General features: G+C 39.2%; 2 protein-coding genes across 3 annotated transcripts in view; one reads left to right on the top strand and one right to left on the bottom strand.

Annotated features, from left to right (window-relative positions):
• Nucleotides 1-13,260, top strand: part of kcnb1 (potassium voltage-gated channel, Shab-related subfamily, member 1) — a 39,145-nt gene extending 25,885 nt beyond the window's left edge. For both annotated transcript variants that reach the window (XM_085161222.1, XM_085161223.1), the window contains exon 3: nt 7,197-13,260. In XM_085161222.1, the coding sequence (XP_085017348.1) occupies nt 7,197-9,113 (1,917 nt within the window). In that variant the 3' untranslated portion in view covers nt 9,114-13,260. The remainder of the gene's footprint in view (nt 1-7,196) is intronic.
• A 724-nt stretch (nt 13,261-13,984) lies between these two features.
• Nucleotides 13,985-19,539, bottom strand: LOC146518273 (somatomedin-B and thrombospondin type-1 domain-containing protein). The gene is given in 7 exon segments (XM_085159332.1): nt 13,985-15,700; nt 17,049-17,088; nt 17,091-17,230; nt 17,368-17,437; nt 19,248-19,368; nt 19,370-19,399; nt 19,522-19,539. Coding segments are annotated over 7 exon segments (537 nt in total). The 3' UTR covers nt 13,985-15,582.
• Nucleotides 19,540-19,930: the final 391 nt, after the last annotated feature.

The raw sequence follows: 19,930 nt of genomic DNA, 5'->3' as shown, positions 1-19,930 counted from the left end.
CCTCTCATGTACCTTTGATGAAAGGTTTTGAAACCTCACTAATTTCTGACACACACCCAGTAAATTTGTTTCTGGAAGCAGACCTGAACTGCTCAGTTCAGAAAAGACAAACAACAGTTCCTCCTATTTGGTGTCCAAGGGGAAAAGAGTTAAAGAACACAGTTTAACCTGTTTTATAAGTTTTATATATCCTGTAAACAGACTTGTTGGGGTTGGGTAGGTTTCATTTCCAGTTGCTCTATAAAAAGCTTTACTCCACCTGTTTGAAACCTCTTGATACTTTAGTTTCAGGCAATGAGTGAATTGGAAATACAGTAATTTAAAATCATGAATAACAACCTGTTTTTTGTAGCTGTTCATATTCTCTAAGGAAAAAAAGAGGTATGAAAAAAACTAGTTTTAGAGAATTACTATAACTGTAATTTCAATGTTGCCATGGTTTGTTTCCAGAACTTTACACATATATATGTATATATACATATATATGTGTAAAGTTCAAGGTTCTCTCCTTGCTGTATGAGAACTGGGTTGATAGATGAATTAGCCTGACCCTGGCAAAGCCAATGCAGCGCAAAGAAATGAATCACAGCTGCTGCGACACAGCCAGCATAAAAGCAGGCTGTTGTATCTGAAGGAGAGTGGGTAGTGAAGCACGCCCAGGTACAAGCACAAGAAGATGGGCAAAAATAATTTGACAAGGAGTTTGCCCTGTTTCGAGTCCCAAGTGCTAAGGATAGTCTATGAGACAGTATTCCCTCTGCAGAGAATTCCATTTATAAAACCTTACTCTTTTGGATGACTTTTGAGGGCATCCTTCATACCAGTTATGTCCAGGACTTCTTTTTCAAGCACACTAATGAGGGCTGGTGTCACCTTGTCCAAAAAGATGGTGTTGCTCTTTGCAGACTATTGTGTCTGCACAAGTGTGCCATGAGGGACCAGTGTGATCTGGCTTTGTTTAGTGTCACGGTGGGATTTCCTGTCACTCTGCTCTTGCTCACATGTTGTCTTCTCCTCTCCTCTAGATATTAATATCTCCCTCCCTTTGTCCTTTATCCCCTTTATTAGACCATGGCGCATTCATCGGTAGTTGCTGTCATTTTTTTTTTTTGGTTAATATAATGAAATCAATTATACAGTATCCACCACAGAAAAATTGCAGGGTAGGATCTCAGGGTGTGGCTGCTATTAACATCCGTTTTGTCATGTGGACAACTGAGAGTCTAAAAATAGTCGGTTATGTTTGAGCTCCATTTAACATTTTCCTAACATGCACATGCTTGCGGTCTCTTTTTTCTAGTAAACTGAAAGGTTTTATTACAGATTTGGGGTTCAGTAATCTTATGAAATTAGCACCCCGTGACACTGAACAATTTAAGGAAGTAAGAGATAAACACAAGTCAGGCAGGGATAGAGAGCGAGCACAGTTTGTAGAGGCAAGGCCATCAGGGACAGAGGCTACTGGGAAATGTGCAGGGTTTCCTAGTGGAACTTAACCTCATAACCATAAGACACAGCAGCACCAGTGTGCCTTCATTAGCGACCTTTTAATAGCTTCTCAATCTATTACCTTCTGCCCTTTTTTGTCCTCCTGTTTCTGTATCTTTCCTGACTCGTTACAATTCTACTGTATCGAGTAATAAGTGGGCGAACTTTAATATGTTGTGTTATACTTGTAACACACCCTGTTACAAGTATAACATGTCGAAGTTTTCTCTTTAACAGCATCTTGTTTTTTCACTGCATCATCTCCACCCCTTTACTTTCGTGATGGCTTTGTCAGCTCCACCCTCACTCTCCAGTCCCAGCACCTCTCTTCTCTTCAAGTGTTTGATTCAAACAGATTTCCTCCAGGGCAGGAGGGAGAGGAGCACAGAGGGAAGAAAATAAACAGATAGGGTCATTATTCATGTCTGCCACGATGCTATGGCAACAGTGTCCTCCTGCTCTGATTGGTCGTAGATAAGGTTGTCTTTTGAGCCGTCACTTTTACTCTTGGGAGTCCGAATTGTTAGACCATGTCAAGGCCCTCGCTGTCAATCATTGCTGTCAGTCACCTTCTAACAACCTTTGTTAAAACCCTTCCTTTTTTTGCCTGTAAGTTGTGATTTCTTCTAGATGATTTATACAAAAAACAATATATTAAGTGCTCCATATGAGGCTTTGGTTCTTTTGTTGATGCATGTATTACCCGCAGATTCAGTTTATCACTGAGGTTTTGATCAAGAAAGGAAGTCACAGTGAAATATTTCACTTTGTACTGTTAGCTATGTTAAACTGCTGGACTGAATAGTATATCCCACCCCCTATGCGGCATTTTGGTCCAACACTGCACTCATTTTTGGAGTATTTTAACTATCCTATGATTGATTTCATCATATAACATCCTAACCTCCTTTGTGTGGGCTATTGCCAAAACAGGCTCAGTGTTCTAGCTGCAGCCTCCTACTCATCCTCCAAGTTGTGCTGTTTGGAGCTGGAGTCATTTAGGGTTAATATAACAAATGCGGACTGAAGTTCATGAAGTAAGGAACTAAAGGAATCAGATGTAACATTACATTCATCTTGAAGGCTCAAATCATTTATTATAGTAATAGACAAAGATGTAAGTCATCAGTAAACAGTATGTGATACAGTCCTGTGCAAAAGTCCTGAGCCACACCTTAATTTTTCATATTTTGTCAGGAAAGTAGGAAATTGGTTTAGCAATTTATTGAAATGTTTATGTTTTATTGCAATGGCAGTGTGTTTTGGAACCTTTTTTTTTCTTTTTTTTTTTTTGCATATTTTCTGTTTGCCGAGTCTTTGATTTATGATTATAGCCAGCAGATTATTTATTACCAACTGCTTGGTTTAAGTTATCGGGCCTGGGAATATTTTGGAGGAAGCATGTCAGCTGCAAACTAGCTTGCAGGTTACCAGGGTAAAGGAGCTGGAGTTTTCATGGTCTCCCCATGTTTGTGTGGGTCATTGTTTGTGTTCTCACAGGCACTCCAGCTTCCACCCACATTCCAAAAACACCCAGTTAGTGGGGTCGGGTTACTTGGTGATTCTAAACTGTCCATAGGTGCAAAAGGATGTCTGTCTGAGTTACCCCACCTCTTGCCCTGTAGCAGCTGGGATAGGCTCCACACCTTGGATGGATGGTCTGGCTCCTTGGAAGCAAAATATAAAGAAATGAGGGTTGGCTGAAGACCTCTGCACAGTACTGTATATAGTATGTGACATTTTGTATCAGTCACTGTAAACTAAAAAAAAATGCAGCATACAGTATATTAGTTTATGATAAATACACAAAATATACACCAGGGGATTATGTTGACTCTGTGATTCATCCTTACTCAAGTCAGATTGGGACAGGAGCTCTCTTTTACCTCAGCATTAAGATCACGAGAGACCTGCTGAATTTGTTCCCTTTATTCCCAATTATAAAGGAAAGCTGGAGAGTTTTTTAAGCTGTTATCACTGAAACGCACACAGGGATAGTCAGTGTCTGACTTGGATATTTTTTTATAACAGTATATAGTATATTTTACACATATTCTAAGTCAGTGGTTTTCAAAGTGTTTTGCCTTAGGCAACCAAAGTGTGAGCCAAAATTTCAAAGCATATTTATTTATAGCTGTAAAAAATAGCCTCTGTAATTAGATCTCCGTTTGAATTTTATTTTGGACAGTCTATTTGCAGCTTCTAAAACTAGCTTACCACCAGCAATTATATATGTACTGAGTTGCAAATACCTTGTTAGACACTTTCACATAATCCAGGTCTTTCTGCTTCTGGTTCAGAATAGGTTATCTTCTGCGGAAGGCCAAGTTTCTTTTACAAACGTTTACATGCACCCATTTAGCTTGTTGCACCAAAAACTAAAGCATTAGCCACCTTCTTCTAAACCTTACTAACTCAGGCTGAAGGCTGTTGACATCCCCGGTCCATACTAAAGCCAAAAGACAAGTTGCTTTTTTCACAGTTTTTCTTTAGGTGTTTGTTTGTCTGCACTGTAGTTAGTTGAGGTCTGGTTCACAAAAGAAAGTGATTAAGCGAGTATTAATCTTCTGGCTGTAAATGTTTCCGAGTCTTGTAATTATAGCCATCCAACTGACTAGAGTTCCCTTTAACAAAAGTTTTTCAAAGAATGAAAAAAGTAGAGAAGAGCCTAGACCAGTCAGAACAGAAAGCCACAAACTCGATATCAGGAAAATATGCATTCAATAACATTTTCAAGACCACTAGGGGGGAGAAGGACAAAAATAAAAGGAATATATGCAAATATATTTATCTACAGTCCTGTTTTATTTCCTGTGCATCTCACTTGACACCATAGCTTTGTTACAGATCAGCTGGTTTGCTGCTGCCGTTTTGGTATAGTTTCCTCAGCTTCACTGTTTGCCCTTAAGAGAAAAATGTCAGACACAAATAATCGTGTTATCATCATACAAATGGGCATATTAATGTTATCATTTTATAATTAGCCATAGCTGTTAGCCACTATCTTGTGACAATAACTAAACAAACAGCTAATGTAGATAACTGATTATAGCTAAATGGCTATGGCAATGTGTGCACTGGCCAGGTTAATGCTTATGGTAATTAATACTTAAATGTTGTTGACACAGGAGTTTCACTGACCTCACAAAATGTTCCATAAAGGCTAAAGTGTCCATCTTCATCAAGTTTGTTCTGCTGCTCTTCATGTGTTCAGCTGCTAGTGAGGGGAGGGGCGGTGTGTCCGCCTGTCTGTGTGTAAATGTGTGTGCGCTGAAGGAAGTGAAGATGACACTGTTGCAAAAGAGTTTCTAATCTGACAGTAATTTTTAGAATCCATTGGTAGTAGATTATAATTTTTGACAAATCTTTTAGGTTTTTTATGCTGATACATTATTGAAAACCCAAAAACAACGGCCACTGTGTGTATCAAATGGTACTATAACTATCAGTTCTGGTGACAACCCTAATCAGACTAAACACTGTTAAATCAATGGTCAATATGTGATCTGCCATTTTTGTTTGACTGCATTAAAGGAGATTTAAGGCAACAGGAAGTTTCCAATGCTATTTACACTATCTACTGTTACTATCATTTTTTTCCTAACATTTAAAAAATTTATTGAAATTCTGTGCTGCTAAATTTTCCAGTTAAAACATCCTTGTAATGGTCAGGTGTTGAGAACAAGTATTTTTCAGCCAGAGAAAAGAACGACAAATAGTGAACTCAGCTGTTTTTCTTCTTTAAAAAGTATAATTTGCCCAGAACTCATTGAACTCATATGCTCTTAAACCTTCTTTTATTAATGTGTTTATTTCCTGTTTTTATCCTTGTCTTTTTTGCTCTGTACAGTGTCCTTGGGTGTTTTGAAAGGCACTTTTAAATAAATTGTATTACTATTATTATTAAAAGTTTTTCTTTTTAGACTAGTTAGCAACTAAAGTTCTTTGTGCAACAGATACATTTAGACATTTCTCTAACTTAGTAGGAAATGAGGTAAAAAAAAAAAAAAGAGCAAAACTCTTTGCTTTATTTACATCATAGTCCATCTGTCTTTGTTTATCTAACCCCGATACTATTTTTCGGCACAGTGTTCCTTATTAGACCATTTCGGGAGCTACTGTTCCACATGACAGCTCGAGGACTAAAATTTTAAAGTGTCATACTAAATCAAATCAAACCTCAAGATTTCATTCAAGTGATTTTTGTAAACTAACCTTTAATATGAGGCATAGCTAAGTTTTTTGTCTTCTACAAAGTTAGATGTAAAATCATTCTAGCTATTTGGGGGGTTTTTTTGTGTGTGAGCTGGACTTGATGGTATATCGCAAGCTGGATGGCACTGCAACATTTTCTCAAGTATTTTTCATACAACATTACGCAGTCATTTACTCAGATCAAACAAACTCAAGAATAACATACTTCAAAGCAAACTCAACCATTTTTTTGTTTACACAATGAATCCTGGTTGATGGGGGTGCTGTCAGTGCTCAGAGAGGTGTAGTCTGCCACCACGTACGTGCTTGTTAGCATGATTGGTGGAGAGTGGGTGGGGTAGCGTGTGTGTCAGGGTGCTGTTTTTTAACAGACTTCCCAGTTCTGTGTACTGCATAAAGTGAATCATCAGCATCATCAAGTGCAGTAGATTCTGGGGACATTCTGCTCCTATGTGGTTATTGCAGGTTCATTTTCATTACATGATGGTGTCAAGTGACGGTGAGTGAGAGGTCTCTCCTCAGTAATTCTAGAGAGACCATAATGGGAGAAAACAGTGTAAAACTACATGTGGATTATGTTTTACCCTTATCCTACTCTTAAATAGAGAGCACCGAAGCCTTTCAATTAGTCACTGATTTCGTGGCTAGCAAGTAGGTTCAGCACTCTGTGATAATGGTGGGCTCATCTTAATTATCTTAACATGACAATTTCAGCACAGGGGTAAGTGCTCAAGAGCCCATTTGAGCTCTCGAGAGCTCTGTCCAACCTCTAGTTTGGAAAATGTCATAAAATATCATTAAAAAAAACTTTCTACACCAAAAATAAGCATTTACTGTTTTACCCAGTTCCCAGTTTTATGTTTTAGAAAAGTATTCAGTGAGTCTGATATGTGTTGCTGTGTTACTTTTGTTTTTGTTGATTGGTGCTAAACATAATTGTCCACTCAAGCACACTCACTCATGTGGATCAGCCTGATAAGTGAGTTATGAATAAATAAGTGGTCCAAGTTTGTCTAATCCATTAGCCCTCAGGCAGTCACACTGTCAGTCAAGCATTTATAGAAGGTTTATTTAAACTGTTATAGTTTAATCACTTGCATATAGCTTAATTGTGTGATCAGGTAATAAAAGTATGCTCAAGTGCACATTTGACGATGATTTCAATTTCATAGTTTCCACTTAATGCAGCTTTCAACTTCAAGTTTAAGTCATTAAGGCGAAAGAATGTTTTTCATGCAACATCATACACAAAGCTGTAAATAGAAAAAGGTAAATTATACCAAATTTGTTTTGTCTTTAAAATAGTACCACTTCTTCTAAATACACCTGAGTGCCGTTTTCAAGGTTTTTAGCAGGTTTGCTGTTCCCAACATCTTGAGCTCACTGCGTGTCTTCAAAGTCTGCAACAAAACCTCTCAAGTGACCAAAGTTTTAATTACTGTAAGCCATTCTCTGATGCATAAAAATTCATATTGACTAATTTTGTCTTTCAGATACTCGCCATCATCTCCATCCTCTTCATCGTGCTTTCCACCATTGCCCTGTCTCTGAACACCCTACCAGAGCTACAGGATACAGATGAGTTTGGCCAATCCACAGACAACCCTCAACTTGCCCACGTGGAGGCTGTCTGCATTGCCTGGTTTACCATGGAATACCTGCTCCGTTTCCTCTCCTCCCCGAATAAATGGAAGTTCTTTAAGGGTCCTCTAAATGTTATTGACTTGTTGGCCATCCTGCCCTACTACGTCACCATTTTCCTGACAGAATCCAACAAGAGTGTATTGCAGTTTCAAAATGTTCGGCGTGTGGTTCAGATTTTTAGGATCATGCGTATTCTACGTATCTTGAAACTGGCTCGTCACTCTACAGGTCTTCAGTCTCTGGGTTTCACCCTCAGGAGGAGTTACAATGAGTTGGGCCTACTTATTCTTTTCCTTGCCATGGGTATCATGATTTTCTCCAGTCTGGTATTTTTTGCTGAGAAGGATGAAGAGGATACAAAGTTTAAAAGCATTCCAGCTTCTTTCTGGTGGGCTACAATTACTATGACCACAGTGGGCTATGGTGACATCTACCCCAAAACTCTCTTGGGAAAGATTGTCGGGGGGTTATGCTGCATAGCTGGAGTACTTGTGATCGCTCTACCTATTCCTATTATTGTAAATAACTTTTCTGAATTCTATAAGGAACAGAAAAGGCAAGAAAAGGCCCTTAAAAGAAGAGAAGCCTTAGAAAGGGCAAAGAGAAATGGCAGCATTGTCTCAATGAACTTGAAAGAAGCATTTGCACGTAGTGCAGAGCTGATGGATGTGGTGGTGGAGAAGAGCGAGAGGCCTCATGACAACCACCTCTCACCCAGCCGCTGGAAATGGACTCCCAAGAGGGCTGCATCAGAGACAAGCTCAAACCGTTCTTTCAATGCCCAGGAGTTAGGCTCTCCCAGCAAGGCCCGAGCCACCAGTCCCCAGAGGTTAAATGTTCAGAAACTAGAAGAGATGTACAACCAGATGGCAAAGACACAGTCACAACCCAACCTCAATGCTAAAGAAAGGGCCTCCAGAGTTGGTAAACAGAGGGATGAGATAGAGCTGGGGGCTATACATGACCATGGTCAACAAGCCCTAGGAACCAGGGATGGAGTTGGAGACATGAAAAGCTTATCCAGCATTGACAGCTACATTAGTTGTGCAACAGACTTCCAGGAGAATCCACGCTTCTCCCACAGTCCTGCAATAGATCTTGGTCTTCAGGAAAGCAACCGCTTCTCATACAGTCCAGCGACAGCATTGTCCCAGCACACCAATACAAAAACTGGCCAGCAAACAACAGGGGTCCGTGAGCCCATGCTGACCCCTGTGTCTGTCACAAAGACGGACAGCACAAGGAAATTTTTCTTTTCTGGAATCTCCTCAAAAAGCCTTATTCCCAAAGGAGGCTGCCGCAGCGACGGGGAATCAGGACTTTCCCCACTTTCAGACAGCTCAGTTGTGTCAGACCACTCTCTGTTAAGCCCTGAAACCTCTGCGTACACTACTGCCAGCAGCAGGACCCCACCAAAGTCTCCAGAAGGCACTCCCCTGGCCCCAACTGTCTTCACCTTCCATGACTCCTCCATCAGCAAGTACATTGATGCCGATACAGACGATGATGAACACCTCCGTGACATGTCAGACACCAGTCCCTCTGAGCGTCTCCTGGCTGATGCAAGCCCGAAACGCAGCATTAATATAAATTACCAGAGGGGCACTAACCATTTAGAAGCAGCCCAAAAGATGCTGGGTCAGAATTGTCTGTTCCCGCTAGAAGGGATTCGTGGGCTAGCTCATGAAAATCACATAGGACCAGAGATGGCACGTAGACCAAAGGCTGAGAGGGGACGTCAAAATACTTTGGATAAAGGCCTCTGAGGTGCAAGTGAAGCAAAAACTAACAGCAAGTTTGGGACAGAGTGTTTTTGGTAGAGACACCTTAAAGGCTAAAACACTCCAAGCCAGAGACAAAGGAAGGAGAGACAACCGGTCTCACTAAAACATTTCACAAATTACCTGAGCATGCCACTGGGCAATAAGCCTTGGGTGAACATGTGTAGTGAATACTCTGGGAGAAAAACATTTCTTAATTGAAGAATGTCACTGCCCCTCCTTCAGCTCATTCCTATAAGGAGATATTCCACACACACAACAAAAGAGCAATCCCAAGTAGCCAATGGGTCTGTTCAGAGATGTAGAGTCATCAGAGAAATAAAGCTGTAGTTATAAGTGCGAAACCCAGCTAAATGATGGTTTTAGTTGCAGGGGGTTATCTCTAAAAAATCCCCGCAGCCACTTTCCAGAACTAAGTCCCGATTGATTTTGTAGTCTTGAAGATACAGGAGAGGACCTAGAAGCCTATAAGCTACTTACTTGTGCCCTCCATTCCCAAACCTGGCCTTAGTCATTTACATTCGTAGGGGTGTGCATGTCTGCTTATATGTGTGCCTGTGTCTATAAGAGACAGAGCAAGAGAGAGTGAACAGTAATGAATGGCCAAATGATAATTCATGTACACACACTTTTGAGATTGTCTAGCCTGATTTATTTTTCTATAGATAAGAGAAAGTTCCTATTAGAAATAAGTACATTTCTGGTCTGCTGTGTCATAATCACATGTGAAGAGTTATCTCGTATGAGGTTCAGTGTTTTGGCACAGACGCTGCTCCAGCTCATCATGCATTATAATGACCACTTTTCCTGTTAACAGTGTTTTGCTAACTCATGTTAACATGTCTTGGTGAGAGTGAATGATCGAATGACGGATAGATTTCCTAGCACATCGGAATCTTTTTTTTTTTGGACCAAGAGGTTTCTTTTTGACATGGGCTAACAAAAGAAAGAATTATGCTGATTGCTGCATAAAATGCACATTATGAAAGCATGCGTGTACCCAGTCTCATAACATAAAATAACATGATGATTTGCTTGTCCATCATCTCTAAATAAAAAAAAACATATTTAAGGAAATCCTCCTAGCCTACTGACATGATGTTTAGAGCAGTTGTTCAGCATGCATCAGCCTTCGTTTGACCAACATAAAAGCAGCCAAATTGTTCACAAATGCATGAACGATATGTGTATAAAACAGCAAAAGCAGGGGAGTTATCCAACCCCTATTTTGTTTCTTAAATGATAAAAAATATATATATATAACAGCACCATCCGCAACCAGATCCAGCTTACCATTAATCGGGTGCAAATGCCAGAACTGATAAAACTCATGCATGAGTGCACACACACACCGGCAAACTATACACCCAGGTACTGGAGACAATTTTCAGGATACCATAGATATGTTTAGTTTCCATGGTGATAGCTGTTTTCTCAAATGTTGGCAACAGCTAAGCAGTGTTTTGTTAATTGGAGTGGCGAAGGTCGACTTACATGTAACATATGCTCACACACATTTACGAATCACACACGGAGACACGTGAACCCATAAAGCGACAGTAGTTGCATGTTAGCTGAGCCACTCCTCACTGTGCATATTCATGAGTACTGTGTAAATCTAACATTATAATATAAGGACTTTGTACTTTATTATTTATGTTCATGAATTCAGTTTTAATATATGTTCTGTTATCCCCTGGATTGGCAGACACAATTCTCCGTACGCCTGTGTGATTACACTGCTACATAGTATAGTGAGGACCAGTCGCTTAACAAGAATTGCTGCACTCTTCATACAGATTGTAGATGGTGAGAGAGACAAAACACAAGTGGTCCTGTGATCTTAAAAATACATTAAGTGCTACTTTACACGCCAGATTGTATATGAAACATGGACTTAGCCAATGTGAAATCAGCCACTGGTGCCTGGAGCATTTTAGCGTCTTTTCCACTAGTACCTAGTTAGCTTGACTCGACTCAGTGGTTCCTGTTATCAGGTACTTTTTACCCTTCAACCGTAAAAGGCTGATATGGTATTGTTGTCACTGGCGGGCGAGCAGTGTGGTCAGCCAAGTTGTGAATGCGACCACTCAAAACGAGGCGATGTTGACATTCATACCGTAGGTGCACCTAGCAAAAATCTCAGATGAGTTGGAATGTCATGACCTCGGTGTCAAGGTCAAGTTTAGAGATTAAGTTTTCTGAAAATCTTATGAATGTGATAACTCCAGACAGACCCCACCTAGGATATTCCAGTTTATACTAGTCTGGATCTACTGGGAGGCTGAGGGGTGTCCACCAGTATTTTTAGTACATTCCCAAGTGAGCTGAGTTGAGCTGAAAATCTGACGTCAACAGACTGCATGCCACTGATTAGCCACGTAGTGACGTCACTGGATGAGTCATGAGAGCGACTCCTTCATGAGAATCAACCAAGAGTACACCACAGGATTATCACCCTGTCCCTAGCATTCTTTTCTGCCATGCCAACTCTTCTCATGTGCTTCTTTACTACATCTATGAATCTTCTCTGTGGTCTTCTTCTTTTTTCCTCCTGCCTGACCTGTTCATCCTGGTCACTCCCAATGCTTCCACACTTCCTTTCACATTTTGCTGTCACAAATCACCCATGTTACTCACCTTCAGCCTGCCTGCACTCTTCTCTTCTTCACCATCCATTGCTGTGAATGGTTGATGCCAGGTATTTGAACTCATCCACCTTCACTGCTTCTGCTCGTTGTACCTTCACTGTTACGCCTGTCTCCATCGCATTCACACACATGTATTTTGTCTTGCTTCTACTGATTGCCTTTCCTCTTCTCTCCAGCGCATACCTCCACCTATCCAGGCTCTCTTTCCCCTGCTCCCTATAAAAAGAAAAAAACATGATTAATAAGACTTAGAAGATGGGATTGCAAACATAAACTCAACAGAAAAGTATTTACCATGGTCCTAAACTAAGAGAGCAATGGAATAACTTTCTGAAAGACTTTCTCTTTTGCAACCATTGGACATCAGAAATATTAAATGTTTGAGCACTTATGTAAGGGATTTACTTTAAGCTAAGTCCATCTTTTATATACAAGATTTCCACCCATTAACATAAGCTGAGTTACAGTATCAAGAGTCCTTCCACAATCTCTTGAAATGTAATTTCTAGTGCAAAAGTACAAGGTTTTTGTAACATCTTTAAAAGTCTTTTGAGTAGGTACAGTATGCCTTCTGTCATCACATCTTTCATAAATGTTAACAAGATGAGCAAAGAACCTCAGTGCCAACAAAATATACTGTCAAAAGAAAAAAGAATAACTTTAAAATCGTTCTCAGTCATTTTCCTGACACAAATATACTGGCAAATGATGCACGCAAATGAGAGCATTGCACTATTATAAATCTATTTTTTCAGAATTTATCCAACCTAAGTTGATTGACACATATTGTTTTAGTGTTGTAGTTTAGAGTCTAATCACAAATTCTGATTTCACTTCCTGTTTTAATCACAGAGTTGGACCATTTCATATTGCTCTCCCATAGTGAGAGGAGCTGAGGTGTGAAAGGAATACCAACGACTGTGAGAAGCAGAGGGAACTGTGTGTATGTGTGTGTGTGAGAGGGAGAAAGGGAGACTGCTGTAAAGCTGGGGCATTATGGCAGTGTGGTTGCTGCTTAATGGAAAAGAATGAACTGTTTCCAATATGAATGTGCGGGCTGGGGGAATCCTGCCTTTTGTTTTCTCTCTATTCCATCTACAGTCCTGACTGTAACATGCAGCAGTAATGCAGATTGCAATACAAAGAAAATATTAGAGTTGTGTGAGAATATAGGATTATTTTTAGTCAATGTTTTTGAAGTGCAGCTTTATTTATAGCTGGGGAAAGAGATACGGGAGGAGCATTTTATGAATCGTGTTTGGTATAATTAAGCAGATAATTGTACTGAGAATAGCTTCATCTCATTGACTCACGTTGTATTACACCTTTACATTTTTCCTGTGTGTGTAGATTTTTTTTTATTTAATGTCTTTCTTTATTTGAAGTACCAAAAAAACAAAAACAAAAAAATCCCCCACAATGCTAAAAAATTACAATAATTACCCACAAACAGCTGTTAAATAGATTTTTGTTATAAGAAAATATCCTGTTGCACAACAGTTGACTGTGGATATTGAAAATGATCCAGATGGTCTCTGGTAATGTTGCTTTGGTTACGTTCCTACATGTATACTGTCCAGTAAATGTGTGTAATTCTTCACATTTTCCTGAGGTTGAAGTCACAGGTTAAATCCCAAAGGAATTCATGACAAATTTAGTCAAACAGATTTTATTTTCTTCAGTTTCAACAAGAAAAAATACAGTTCAACTTATTTCACCTGATTATCCCTTACTGTCCATTTTGATTTTGTTACTTGAGTCAAGAAAAAACAAAAAGAAACCAGACAAATATTTTAGGGTGAATTAAGAGATAAATATGAAATATGAAGGGCATTGAGCTCACAAAAACCCCTCCTTAAGCACCACGTGAGCTTCTGTCCTATCATTTCGGTTTTCTATATTGTTGTAGTCAGGGACCATTTTTCACTGAAATATCTCTCAACAATGATGACAATCAATATATCACGAATGGGCAGCAAGCACTAGTGTAGAGACCTGAGATTTATCTTGGAAAAATATTACGCAAATGCACAACCATGTGTGCACACACACACTGACAAGTACTGAAATCCTGACACTAGCATTCTTATAATTAAGCTTTTAGAATGGAGAGAGCAAAGAAACATCAAGTATGATGTTTGATTTCATATTTAGACTGTGATACTGTGACACAATACCACCCTAATAATAATAATAGTAAAAAAAAAAAAAAAGTGTCATTCATTTCTACATTTAGCTTCATTTCATTTTATTTGGACACTTAAATCCACTAAATTTTCAAGGGAGCCATTCAAATTAATTGAATCTAATAGTATAGCAGACCTTTTAATTTCACCGAGGTTCCCTGTGGAGCAATCTGATGTGAATCAAAGGACTAAACCATGACTCTTTATCACGACAACACAATCTAGTGACTTCTTTTACCTCTTCTTTATTGATACCAATTAAAATTAAGAGCACAAGTTCTCTAAGATTTTTATAAGTACAATTCCTAATCATCCCATATGACTCCCAGCTGTACAGTATTACGCATTTAGTTAAAATCTAAAAGAGAATTTAATTGTTGAGCTAGCTGCTAAATTTAAAAAAGAGGTTAAAGGAGTTTCCGTTCTTTTGTTTTCTTATTTCTTTAATTTATTCTTCAAACCCCACAGGACTTTTTCAAGGACGTGATAGTTTCCAAAACCTGGTGAGAACTACTGCTTTAGCAAGTAGTCCAATTCCACATTCTCTGAATCTAACACTGTATTACAGGGTTGGGGTCGATTCAAGGTAGTGCACAAGACACATCACACATGGCGCTATAATAAAAAGCAGTATTAAAGCATGAGATACGGACAAATTCAAACATAAACTATTTTTTCCCTATATTTTAAGGTCTCAGTGGAATTGACCCCAACCTTGCCTAAGCCATCAGTCTTTGTAAAGTACACTGATTCCAGGGAATTGAAAAAAGATATTTGAATGACCTTAGCCAGCTCTTATACAATGTTGTTTGTAGGTCCCGAGGCTGTCTGTTTTGTAAAACAAAAACAAAAAGAGAAAAACATTTTTACCTGTTGACTTTCTATGCTGTTGTTTCTGTATAAATGTTCTATTGTTCAGTGCATGTTGTAACTTTGGCGTTGTAACTGGTTGTGATTCACACAGAGCCAGTACTTTACATGTTAAAAGAAAGTGTCTCAATGTCCCAAGATATTTTTATTTCTTAATAAAAAGCAACGTTTCCCTTAAATGAATCAAAAATGAAATAAATCAGATCACTTTACATTTTGATTAAGAATTGTTGGCTTTGATTTCACTGTTTCCAGCACATAATAGTTCAACTAATGTTGTTTTCTGACATATCGAAAATTATACTAAGCTGTTTGAGAAAGCTACAGTTGTGCATTGATCAGCACTATTCATATAAACAGGTTTAGTAACCATTATTCTGGCTGGGTGGATCAGGTGACCCTGAATCCTCCTTTAGTCACACTGCAGTAGACTGCTAGGGGCTTCTCATGATGCACTGAGTGCTTCTTCTTCACTCACTCACTCTTTCACTGTGTGTTTATACAGGCTCAGGCCCCTCTCTGAGCCTGCTGGAGGTTTCTTCCTGTTAAAAGGGAGTTTTTCCTTCCCAATGTCGCCAAGTGCTTGCTCAAAGGGGGTCATTTGATTGTAGGGTCTTTACCTTACAATATAAAGAGCCTTGAGGCAACTACTGTTGTAATTTGGTGCTATGTAAATAAAACTGAATTGGAATCTAAGTGATCATTGTATGTACAGAATGCAGGCCATCAGAAGAAAGCAGGACAAGGTTAGATGAAGAGGAAGCTGTTGACTGTTGAGCTGGAACAAGCTTCCAGCCTCCCCACACGTCTCCACACTCCCCTGCATCTAGGGTTTCCCACTGCCTGCCACTGGAGAGACTGCCTTCTGCAGGGGGGGGGGGGGGGGCGGGGGGGGAGAAATTATTTAGTGGTCACAGGTCTTTGCCTTAAACTCAAGTGATAAGCAATGTTGCCATCTAGTGGCAGTGGTCACTGTTAACCAATTAGGCTGAAACGATAAGTTTCAAATCGGAAATCTGAGATGAAAAACAAAACAAAGAAACAAAAAACCCTGTGTCATTACAGTACAGCTGCACTCAAGCTAACCCCGAACCTCTCAAAATGCAGACGTGCAGATCAGCAGATGCACACGTATTGGCTCAGATACATGTATAACTATGTGCTCCAGCAGGTAATAAGGACAGGATCCTGTATGCACAATAAATGTTAGCCAGGTTTACAGTAAATATGTTCACTGGTATGTTAAATTAAGGAATACTTGTGTTTTTGGAAGACTTTTTAAAATTATGTTTTATGCAATATACCAATATTTGTATTGTCTTGTCTTTATGTTATTAGGGCTGATCCTAAATAAGATTTGAAAACATTTACTTTTCTTAAATCATAATTTTAGTTAATGTATTTTAATTACTTTTTAAAATTACTTTTGGCATTAGTAAACTGCCCCCTCATTCCCCACAGCAGATCTCCTTATTTGTTTTTACACCAGATGCAACCCTCCCATTTATCCAGCTTTGGGACCAGCAGTGGTTGTTCACTAGCAACAAATGGACCAAATAAAAATAGATATGGACTAGTGCAGTGTGACTCAAATAGAAATTCGATCACGAGTATTTAAGATAACTCTGCAGTGGCAGAAAGGTCACATTGGTGTAGTGAACTTAAATTTTTCTCCTTCACATCAAAATGATTGGTTTCTGTGCTGCATCAACCAGAAGGTAGCCACGACCAGAAGAACACTCGGTTTCATTTATCAATTTGACCCTACACCGGATCTTAGTTTAGAAATTAACTATCATGCTGTATTCAGTCAAATTTGAAACTAGAAATGAGCTTACTCATCATGGACGTGTCATACCTGAAGCACGCAATAGGGTCATTTTACCAAAGATTTCTATGAAATCTAAATTAGCTTTTGCATCCAGACGAAATGCAGGTTTAGGGCACCTCAATAATAGCTTTATCTGGAACCTGTAAGTCCATCTCTTATATACAGAGATGGACTTACAGGTTCCAGGGTCACGAAACACTCAATAATCAAGTGAGATAGGTAAGGTATTCAAGCATACCTTACCTATCTCACTTGATTATTGATATTTTCTGAACAACTCAAATCTAAATTCAGTGTTGCTGACTATCAAGCACATCCTGGTGAAACAAAGCAGACAATTAGCTTTGATGTTTCCATGCAAAATACTTAAACTGTCTTCAGCCTATCCGTGTTGTTTTCGTCTTCATCTCCAGCAAAGTGTTTCGTCCGGCAGCGCCAGCAGGTGGCTGGCACACGACACACACACGGTGCCCCTCCTTCAAGTGCTGCATCCACCTGGTATGTGGGCCCTTACTCTGCTGGCAGCCTTCTGTTAGAAAGGTCAACCGAAAGTGGACACATTGCCTATTTTATACAAACAGACACAGACATGCACACAGGTCCGCACATGTGCATGCAGTTAACAAAAAAATATACAGTGAAAAAGCTAAAGAGTATAATTTCACATTTTTCTAGGCTGTCTCTAAGTGTTAGCCTATCACATTGCTGCTGTGAGGGACACCTCTCTCTTGCCAGCGTTGCCATAGTCACACAGGGTAATAACTGCTAGAACTACAGCAAAAGCATTTATGATAAGAACATTAGTAGCACCATATGTTCAAATACGCTTTTAACCCTTTTACATTGTGCTAGGAAATTTTACATGAGTGGACCTGCAAATGAAGTAATTTCTGTTTGATTGTTTTGACTTGTACACGGCATTGTCTGTCATTTATACTACATGCAGAATACTGAAACTAGGCTATAATACAAATCCTGCACTATGTAGTAGCTTCTTCCCACTTTTCCTTTCCAATATGATGATAACCAAAAATGTTTCTCATATGAGTGCTTTAATGCTAGTGTAGCATATACAGTCATTATAAAATGACTACTGTCTGTAATTTGCAAGACTTTTACTGATACATATGAAATGACAATACACATAATAATAAACATATAGATCATACCTTACCTTTGATGTGTTAGGTATTATCTTGGTCAAATATAATTCTTCAAAGGGAACTAGTGATATTTTGTTTTTCATTACAGACACTACAGAATGGTTGTCACAAATACCAGTTGTTGCAGTTTACCCCTGAAAACGTCTTTATTTTGGAAAATTTCAAAAATTGTCTTTTTTTTCACCCTACATCCAGATAAGCGTTAACTCTGTACAGACTGTACCATGAAATAATTACAGTAATTTGACATTTGCTTTTAAAAAGAAAGTAAAAATGAACATTTGACTTTAAAGGGTTAAGTAGTACACCCTCAATTTGGATATTAACTTTGGGATAATGGAGATGGGTCGTTCCACATCAAATGCATGTTTTTATTCAAAATACGTACATGCTGTGGAGAACAAGAAGAAAACATTATTTGTAAAGCACTTTAAAACGTTACAAAGTGCTACATGTTCAAGCATGAAGTCAAACATATGGTCATACATTAATTCCAACATGCACGCTTTGAATTTTAAAGTATGGCCAAAAATAATGGGAGTGAGGTCAAGGAAGACCTATCCTATAAAAATGAACAAGCTTCCAGACAAACTTGTAGTCTGAGGAAACCCAAGTTTATGTGTTACAACCTCAAAAGTGTTGTCACTTCTGGATGTAAGATAAGAGAGTAACAGTTAGAAGGCCCAGTCTGAAGGCCAAAGCAAGCCATCAAAGATTTACTAAAAACAGATAGCTTGTTATGGTCTTGGCAGTATCAGCCCCCCTATCCATCTGTCAGGATTCCCTCTTTCTGTCTTTTCCCTCCATACTTCTCTTTCCTCTCAGGTGGGTAAGTCCCGCTGTTCCTCTGGGACTGCTCTAGGCAGTCCCCTCAGTCAAATGCCAACTGAGCTTCATGAAGCACACCTAACCATTTCTTCATCAAGCTTGCTGTGTATTTAACGATCCATTCTTCCACCGATTCCTTTCCAGGCTGTACAGCTACTCAGTGGCAACACAATGATCTAGTTAGACAAGATTTTTTTTTATGCAATGTGTTCTTGCTTACCTTTTTGACTCACCTCTTCTCCTAGTTTTGCTCTCAGTGTGTTGTTTCCTTATATCGCACTCATTTCCCCATGTCTCAGTAGGTGGGTTGGAAAAATTATCTTGTCAAAATATCTCTGCTCAGTACAATTAAAATGATGTCTGCAATAAAGCTTCTAAACCTGCCAACTGTCTCTGAGTCAAAATTTGCTAACTTGGGAACTTATGACACAACTTCTCAAATTTTGCCTGTTGTGAGATTATTAGATATGAATCAAAAGGAGGCCTCACACTTACAGATGCTCCTTTTTTCTTAAGAAGTAAATTTAAAAAATGTATGACCCCCCCCCCCTCCCCCCCCCACACACACTTGTACTAAAGTAGGTTTTTACAGTGTCCTTGCTTGGAACAGCACTCTGCACAGAAAGTGCCCTTCTCAAAACTGGGACAGGGATTGCATAAACTGAGTGGCTCCTACAGGATTGTCCTGCTCCTGCTGCAGATTGTGACCGCTGCAAAGCTCAGCACAGCCTGACCACTCTGTCTACTCACTCGGCAGGTCAAGTTGCAATTCGAGTGTCATAAAATCCAAACATTATAAATGAAACAGGCACATGAAGGTGACTGTTGGATACACAGTACTATGTACTGCACACCATAATGTACTGGGGTCAGACACTTCATTGCATTCTGGCTTTGTAATAATGTAAAACATTCACAAACCCTAAAGTTTAGACATTAGTCTCATAAATACTGAGAAAATAATATTCCTCTTTTGAAAAATACCTACCTGAAGATGCAGTTTGAAAGTCCTGGCAACAGTCTGCAGTGGTCACAGTAGTATAATCTGTCAGATCTCCATCCTGTACTAATTCATGATGGATCCTGGCCGATGCATAACAGACCCACATTAGGACAACCCACTTAGCATATGAGAAATAAATACACTTGAAGAGAAAAATCAGTGACACACAGTGTTTATGGGAAATGAAATCACAACTCCACCCAGCACAGCAACAAATTTAAAAAGTTTAATGTACTATGCAATACTTTGAATGACTTTGAAAAAAGGCCA

This window comes from Neolamprologus multifasciatus, chromosome 5 (genome assembly GCF_963576455.1).
Source record: "Neolamprologus multifasciatus chromosome 5, fNeoMul1.2, whole genome shotgun sequence".
Classification (NCBI taxonomy): Eukaryota; Metazoa; Chordata; class Actinopteri; order Cichliformes; family Cichlidae; genus Neolamprologus; species Neolamprologus multifasciatus.
The sequence above is the reverse complement of the archived record's forward strand: the minus strand, read 5'-3'. Positions and strand labels throughout refer to the sequence as shown.